The 9,016-nt window shown below is 32.4% G+C and overlaps 1 protein-coding gene across 1 annotated transcript; it reads left to right on the top strand.

Annotated features, from left to right (window-relative positions):
- Window positions 1-1,189, top strand: LOC147920778 (uncharacterized). The gene is made up of 4 exons (XM_087501225.1): window positions 1-25; window positions 107-476; window positions 588-663; window positions 821-1,189. The coding sequence occupies exons 1-4, from the start codon at window positions 1-3 to the stop codon at window positions 1,187-1,189; spliced, it is 840 nt and encodes a 279-aa protein (XP_087357351.1).
- The last annotated feature ends 7,827 nt before the right edge of the window (window positions 1,190-9,016 follow it).

Genomic DNA, 9,016 nt, shown 5'->3' with positions numbered 1-9,016 from the left:
ATGCTTAAAGTTGTTGTTGTCGATGGTACGTTTCTCCATGGTAGTTACAAAGAGACACTTCTAACAGCCCTAGCTCAGGATGGTAACTTTCAAAATTTTCCAATAGCGTTCGGTGTTGTTGACACTAAAAATGATGAGTCTTGGCTTTGGTTTTTCACACAACTCAAAGTTGCCATTCCGGACGATAAGGATCTTGCGATAATCTCCGACAGACATAAGTTAATAGGGAAAGCGATTGGTGAAGTGTATACGTTAGCTTCCCTTGGAATTTGCACTTACCATTGGTATAAGAACATTTTGGTGAAGTTCAAAGGAAAACATATGTTCCCTCTGGTCAAAAAAGCGGCAAGGTGTTTTAGGCTGGCTGATTTTAATGAGGCTTTAGATGAGATTGTAGCGCTTCATCCCAAACTACATGGATACCTCCAAAGATTTGATGTCCGAATGTGGGCGCGCGTTCTTTTCCCGGGTGAAAGGTACAATTTAATGACTACGAATATTGCATAATCAATGAACAAAGCACTGTCAAATGCTTGAAGTCTTCCCATAGTTTGACTGCTAGAATCGATACGGAATATGATGACCAGATGGCTTTCTGAACGGAGAGAGGATGCAAAATCGCAACTAACAACGCTCGCTCGAGGTGTTGAGAAACTGTTACAGGTATTTGTTTCATGAGTCAGTCCTCAATTCATAACTCATCCTTAACTGATTTGATAACTCAACCTTAACCTTATCGTTTTTTTTGTTCTCCCTAATAGGCCTGTTTCACCGCAACAAGACTTATGGAGGTACAAACGATTGTGCTGTATGTGTGCAGGTGACATATGGAACATCTTTACATGTTGTAAATTTGGATCTAAAAAGATGCACATGCCATCGTTTTGACCACGAGAAAATACCATGCGTCCATGCAATTGCAGCTATAGAGCATATGGATGTGTCTCGTATATCCCTGTGCGATTATAAATTTAGGAGAGTCTATTTAGTTAACGGATATGCTGATTCAATCATGCCTCCAGATATGGAAGTCCCTGTTCCTAAAGTTGTAACATATCAACCGTGTTTGCCTCCGATTGTTGTAAACCAGCCAGGAAGGCCCAAGAAGATTAGGATTAAATCATCTTTGAAAGTTGCCATTGGAAATACACGCCCGAGGAAGCAACACACATGTTCTCGATGTAAATAAGTTGGGCACAATGTGAAAACTTGTCCGATGCAGTCTTGTTGTAATACATTTGTTTTATTTTGTGTAATAACTTAACCGTCTAGCATTATAACTCAGCCGTAAGCATTATAAATCAGCCGTGAAGTAATATAATTCAACCCTTTGCTTTCAGATTATTTCTTGTGATAACTCAACCACCAAGCATTACAACTCAGCAGTTATATGAATCGACGAGACCTTTCGTTTTTACGTAAATACTACAACTCAGCCATCAAGTACTATAAATCAGTCGTCAAGTAATATAAATACTATAATTCAGCCGTCAAGTCGTATAAATCAGCCATTTGCTTTCTGATTATTCCTTCTGATAACTCAAACACAAAGCATTATAACTCAGCCGTCATTTAAATCGACGAGACCTTTCGTTTTCCCGTAAATACTATACTCAGCCATCAAGCAATATATAGGCGAGAAACCAAAAGTTAACCTAATAATCGACGAGACCTTTCGTTTTCTTATTTTTTTTTCTCCTAATTCATAGGTCTGACTCTCTTCCATCTTATTCTTCGTTTCTATTATTTTCTCTTTATATTCTCCTAAATCACATATATGTTTATCTGTTACATCTTCCTATCATCATGGAAGTTGTTCCTCACGTCATTGGACAATTTCTTAGAGATATCAAAGCGATCATTTGTGCTATTAATCGGGAGAATATTCCGGTTCTAAACCCTAGTGTGGGTTCCTGGGTTGACAAAACCACTGTTACGTGGTTTAAGTTCCTGCACGTTCTCTCTGTCGCGATTGGAGAAATACTTCAACACAACTGGCACCATGAGTAGCTGACGTACCGCTTGATTCCCGCCCAATTTAAGAAACGATGGTTTCTCCTCTTCGCGGTAAGATCACTAAAACAAACCACCATATTAATATTATTTTTTAGTCTAATTATTTCTTTCCTTTAATTGTAGCGTAAATACATGTGGCATTCAAAGCATACTTTAACGGTTTGGACGCAGTTTAATTTGGTGGCTAGAACATTATTCAGATCCCAGATGCGTGCGTTCAAGAGGATATGGGCGAATTGTGGCGATAAGCCCGAGATGCTGAATAACATAGTTTGGAATGATTTGGTTGATATATTTGAAGAATTTGGCCCAGCTGACTTCAGTTTTAAAAAGTGAATTCCATTTAACTGTCGTGTCATCTTCTATATGAACTATGAACTATGAATTTTTGTTTATTTCTTTTTTGTTTTAACTTCATATTAATATAAATAAGCCGTTGTTACGATATCTCAGCCATTACAGAGTTATAACTCAGGCATATTGTACAATAACTCATCAATTACAAATCATTATTAACTTAGAATCAGCCATAATGCTCGATAAATCAACCATAATGCTCGATAACTCAGCCATAATGTATGATAACCTAGCCATAATGTACGATAATTCAGCCATGGTGATATCATAATTAACTTATAAGTCAGTCGTAATGTACGATAAATCAGTCAACCCTCAAATGAAAATGACTAAATAACCGACCAAACTGAACTGAACCGAAAACTAATGTTTCCCCTTTTTTTTATTTTTGTAATTGTATATTTGGTTAATTTCGGTTATATCCGGTTCCTTTCGGTTACATTAGTTTAATTTACTTAATTTCAATATATTTTGTGTAAGTTATTAATGCTCATCTAAACCCTACACAGTAAACTTCTAAACCTAACCCTTAAATTTCAGGTCAGAATGTTTTACACATTCTGATCAGAATGTAATTAAATCACACTTTATCTATAATTATTACTTTTTATTAGTTATAATAATGTTAATTTACATACTACCATTCTAAATTTAAATTTTGAGTCATAAGAATATTAATATACAGATGTCTCATAAGTCAGCCGTCTAAGTCAATAAATCAGCCATATTAGTCAATTGTTGGGAACTTTTTTTTTAATTTTAAAAAAATTTGAATTCAAATTTTTGAATTCTTTTTAATAAGAAATCGTTACAAAAATATTTATTATGCGTGCGGATAATAACAAAGTAAGATAATTATTATATGTGTCTCCCGAACAACACTTTTTGTATTCTCGAGAAGGTGTATAATAAATTAATATTGTCGTTGCATAACTCAGCCGTAATACCATTGTTAACTTAATCTTAACTCATAAGTCAGTCGTGTGAAGTAAATAACTCAGCCATCACGTATATTATTGAGCGACGTCGTTCGATTTATTGTTTTAGTAATCGAGTCAAGATGATGGCATAGAGAGATCTCTACGGCAGCAACTCCAGGGTTGATGAGAAAACTTCTTCTGAAGCACTAACTGAGGTAGATCTCTGGACCATCTGAAGTCTTTAGGCATTATCTTAATATTATGTTTGTAGAATTGTAGGAGCTGGATTGTAAAGAAAGAAAGATGAAAATGAGGTACAGCAAAATCCGGAGGCACGACAAGGGCATTTTGGTTGGGTGTGTTTGTGGTGCGGTGGTTCTCCCTGACACTTCTAATGATCCTAGCAGAAGTGGAGAACTATATTTCAGTTGTCTGTATGAAATCACAGATGTAAAGATTTCTGGACTCTTATTTTTTTGTTCTGCTTCTTGATTTTTTATACAAATTGGGGTGTAATATGAGTTATGTACTATTTATAAGGGTCCCGGTCAAGATTGCGGTTTCAGGAGGTGGTGGACTGATGCATTGCGTGACGAGTTTGTCAATATACAGGAGGAGAATAATGATATGAAGCAGGAATAGGATATGCAGCCAAGAAGCGCAATGAGATTCAAGAAGAAATGATATTGAATATAGAAAAGAAATATGACACTCTAGAGAAGAAGTTTGATAGCTTGAACAAGTATCGGTGAGCGTAGTTAAGTTCCGTTTTTTTTTTGGGAATTGGGATGAACTTTCTATGTAGTGCTGTTTTATCAATCTACTATTATATCTCAGCCATGACTTTATTATAATTTACTTATAAATCAGCCGTAATTAACGATAACTCAGCCAAACCTCAAATTAGAATGAATAAATTACCGACCGAACCGAACCAAAAAAGTATTTTTCCCCTTTGGGTATTTTTGTATATGTAGTTTTGGTTAATTTTGGTTATATTACGTTCCTTTCGGTTATATTAGGTTATTCAACTTAAGTTCAATATATTTTAGGTTATTTATGGTTATATATTTATTCAACCGACCCAAAACCGTAAGTATATAATTGAACCGAAATGTAATTTCTAAAATTTCAAAAATATTCAAATGGTTATAATATTAGTATATCTAAACCACCCTAAACCAAACACAAGAACACCAAAACCAAACTGTTAATCAAATGCCCATAATATTACTCATCTAAACCCTACACCTTAAACCCTAACCTAACCCTAACTCTAACCCCTAAATGTCAGGTTTTGACTGTTTTACACATTCTGATCAGAATGTAATTAAATCACTCTTTGTCTATAATTTTTATTTTTTATTGGTTATAATAATAATCATATCCATATTTTCATTCTAAATTTAAAATTTGAGTTATGATAATGTTAATATACAAATATCTCATAAGTCAGACGTAGTCAATAACTCAGCCATATAGTCAATTATTGAAATTCTTTTTTTTATCCAAAAATTTGAATTCAATAGTTTTAATTATTTTGAATAATAAATTGTGTGAAAATATGATTTTATGAATTTATTATGCGTGTGAATTTGAGCAGAGACAGAATTCTTGTTCGCGTTTTCTCAATAACACTTTTGTAATATCGTGAAACGTTGTAATTGGATAAGTTATTAGGAATATGAGAGAACGAAAGACCAAGAAAAGAAAGACTGTTTCGTAACTCAACAAAAATCTAAAAAACACACTAGGAGATAGGTCAAGTCTCCGTGACCAAGTCCAACGGAGGGTTTTAGCTAGGTACCAACTAGCCCTGGGCATTCGGGTTCCCAAATCTGATTGGGTTCACGTTTTCGGGTTTAGGTTTATAAAATTCATTCGGATATTTTGTATTTTCGGGTCGGGTGCGGGTATTACCCGTTCGGATTCGAGTTATTCAGGTATATCCGAACTCAAAAAAATCATGAACAAAAAAAAAATTATTTTTATTTTTTTATCATTTTACAAATTTCAGAACACATGTATATATATAAATATTTAATGTTTCACATTAGGACAAAGAAACTAAGATGGCAAAATGGTTTAATATGCACCCTTAAATGTCCAAGGTAGTGGGTTCGATTCCCCCTTAATGCATTTTTACATTTAATTCGGATTAGTTCGGGTTTTATTTCGGGTTCAGATATTACCCGAACCCGATCGGGTTCAGTATCTTAGAGGTACTGATTCCGATCGGGTTTTACACAAAACCCGAACCCGAACCGAACTACCTACTTCGGATCGGGTTCGGGATTCGGATTCGGATAATATATCGAGGACTAGTACCAACGAAACCTTCCCGCTACAAGATCAAAGAGGATTATATAAATAATCTCCTCGTGTCAAGATCAAAACCTTTACAATAGCTTTTCCATGCGTCATGTCTGAAAATTGGGAACTTCCTAGATTTTTTTGTTTTCATTTTGTTATGATTTATATTATCTATCTATATATATGAAATTAAGTTTTTTCTCTTCTACTTCCTCCATCTCATCACTTCTTATTTTCAATTTTAATAAATTAATCTAAATCATCAAAGGAACATAAAATCTAAATATATGCATCAAATAATTCACTTCTTTTTGTAATACTTTTATTATTATTAAAAAAAGAATTTAGAATAATTTAAACTAAAATATAAACCAAAAATAAAATGAAAAATATAACAAAAAATATTAAAGTAAAATATGAATAGAGATTAAATAAATATAAGATTAGATATTTCTATCATAACATATAATAATTGTGTAAATATTTGTAAAAGACTAGAAATGAGAATAATAAAGTTATCATATTTATTGAACAGCCGTTAATTTCAAAAGTTACAATTATTAGAATAAAGAAAATAAGAGTTAAAAAAACTCAAAAATATTTCCTTTGTTTAAATTAAAATATGAATAGAGATTTCAAAAATATAATAAGATTAGATATTTCTATCATAACATATAATAATCATGTAAATATTTGTAAAAGACTAGAAATATGAGAAAAATAAAGCTATCATATTTAACTGAACAACCATTAATTTCAAAAGTTATAATTATTAGAATAAAGAAAATAAGAATTTAAAAAAAAGCAAACACAAAAATATTTCCTTTGTTTAGATATTCTAACATGTCAGATCTCTACACAGCATTGTTAACAGAGTTTATATTTGCACCTTGGGTTTGGGCAGCATCTGAGCAAGTCAGAAGTTGAGCAGTGATTATTGCAACACAGTAATGCTTCTCAGTAAGATCAATTTCACTGAGCTGATAGATTAGACAACTTTAATTTGCTTACCAAAAACACACGTTCACACATGGAGCTAGTACAATATAAAAACACCATTATTCTAAATTTTAAAACAACGTGGGTCATAATATATACATTACGTTAGGTGGGTTTTAATCGTTAGTAATTCACATCGTTGCCACACATGTCAGTTTTATCACTTAGAGATAATGCCATATGATAGTATTTTTTTGTTTGTTTATATTTGGTTTTTACAATGTAAAAAGATAATTATAAAAAAAGCTATATATGCGACATTTAGCAAACAAAACATAGTTTTGGAACCTATTTACAATTGTGCCATTGACATTAACTATTTTTAATTCATAATTTACAATTTATTAAATGATAAAGTTTCTCATTTTTGTAAACAATTATTCCCCATAATCGCAACTTTCCAAAAAAATTGGAACTACTACTATTTACAATAAATACTAATTTTATAATTAATTAAATAAATATAACATTTCCTAAACTTGAAAAAAAATCTCTCTAATCAATGTAATAATACGTGATTCCTAGCATATTGTATTGTCCGTGAACTTAGTTCCAGTTTCGGTGGTTGGTGTCGACCGACACCAAAGAGTGTTGACCGACACCAAGGGGTGTCGACCGACACCAAGGGGTGTCGCTCAACACCATATTGTTTTAAGGTTGTCGGTTTGATCCGTTCTCCGGTTTTTGTCTAGTTTAGTGGTTTTGGAGAAATTCTTAAGTTCTTTATAAAAGGAAAGATGCCTTGTTCGGTTGAGGGGTTCCTTTTCCCAGCCGTTTTACTGCCCTAGAGAAGAGAAGAGAAGAGAGATTTGAGGATCTATAGATGTTAGGGAGGTGAGGATTTGAACTTGGGAATGGGAAGGAAGGGGAGTGGTGATGATGTGGCGTGGAGAAGGAAGGGGAGTGGTTTTGACTATACCGCCTATACCGAACCGAACCGAACCGAAATTTTGAGGGTTCGGTTCGGTTTCGGTTATAAGGACAGAACCGATCGGCAGCATCTATAATTGGAATTCGATTATCGGTTAATTCGGTTCGGTTCGAGCGAACCGATCGGTTAACCGAAATATTATAAACCCTAATAATATCTTCCTTTATTTCGTGTCTTCACTCGCCGTCAGTGCTTCTTCTTCCTCTTCGTCACTTCGTGTATTCTTCTTCTTCATGTAGAAGAAACGAAATGGTCGAAATTGACGTTATGTCGTGAGTTGGAATAGCGAGATTCATCTTTGGGAAATATTAGTTGTTGAACGGCTGTAAGTTTATTACTTTATTTTGTTATCACACAATTATAATTAGATTTAGTTATTGAGTTAGTGGGCTTACGGTTGATTTGGTAGCCCATTGGTTTTTAAGTTTTATATATATGGCTATGGATTTGTTTTTGGCCCATTTAATTTACTCTGAAAATAGAAATCTCAAAATTTCGGTTATTTTCGGTTTTTAATCTAAAAACCAAAATAACCGAGAACCGAATCGAACCCAACCGATTTTTTTTTCGGTTTAGTTCGGCAACATTTTCAGAAATCAAGAAAACCGAATTAACCGAACAAACCGAAATCCCAGGACTAAAGAAGATGATTGAATTATTTTTTTGAAACTAGAGCGGTATAGGCAAAACCAAAAAATAAATACTTTTATACAAAAATAAATTACGATTTCACAAAATAAAAACCAATCACGATATATATAATATGTATATATGTAAGTTATTAGTGATATTGAATTTGTTGTTTTTGTTCAAATAACTATTTTCCCATTACTATCAAATTATATACACAAATATTGGCTCCAAATTAATAACCAAATATTTCAATGACGAATTATATACACGCATAACTTATTCCCCAAGATTTCATTGGGGAATAATATCAACTAGATTTCAGATGAATGAATGAATCAGATGTTAAAAAAAAAACATACAAAACTACAATACATATATTATAGTACATATATTTTAGAATATTACAATCTAATAACTAGACTACTATCTTTAAATCGATAATTAAAAAAGAAACAAGCGGTCTTTTCCTTCAATAAATCACTACTTAATGAATTATATGATATAGTTCCTATAGTAAAAAACAATAAACTTTAAACAAACCAATTTTTACACTACCTAATAGATATATAATTGTAAGGTTGTACATTTAAAAGGTAAAAAACTATAGTGATGTATACAATTAATCTATTAAAAAAATTACATGAACTATTTTTTATTAATAAATATAGTTCCGTGGTGTACAGTGGGTGAATATCTAGTTATTATTAAAAAAATTTAGAAAAACGTTAATTTTATATTAACTAATTAAATTTTTTAAAAAGATTATTATAAAAAAACAACAAACAAACTTTTGAGTTATAAACTTGCAAATAACTAAAACGTACTTTAATAAATCGTCCAAAGAAAG

This window comes from Camelina sativa, chromosome 19 (genome assembly GCF_030686135.1).
Source record: "Camelina sativa cultivar CO46 ecotype springtype chromosome 19, ASM3068613v1".
NCBI classification, from domain to species: Eukaryota; Viridiplantae; Streptophyta; class Magnoliopsida; order Brassicales; family Brassicaceae; genus Camelina; species Camelina sativa.
Note: the sequence above shows the minus strand (reverse complement) of the source record. Positions and strands in the feature narration are given on the sequence as shown.

What these genes read in the sequence shown, in the direction of transcription:
- LOC147920778 (XM_087501225.1), top strand. Translation starts at nt 1, where the DNA reads ATGCTTAAAGTTGTTGTTGTCGATG. An exon ending in TAAAGTTGTTGTTGTCGATG is followed by an intron (nt 26 to 106) that starts GTACGTTTCTCC and finishes ATTTTCCAATAG; the next exon opens with CGTTCGGTGTTGTTGACACT. An exon ending in GTGTTGAGAAACTGTTACAG is followed by an intron (nt 664 to 820) that starts GTATTTGTTTCA and finishes GTATGTGTGCAG; the next exon opens with GTGACATATGGAACATCTTT.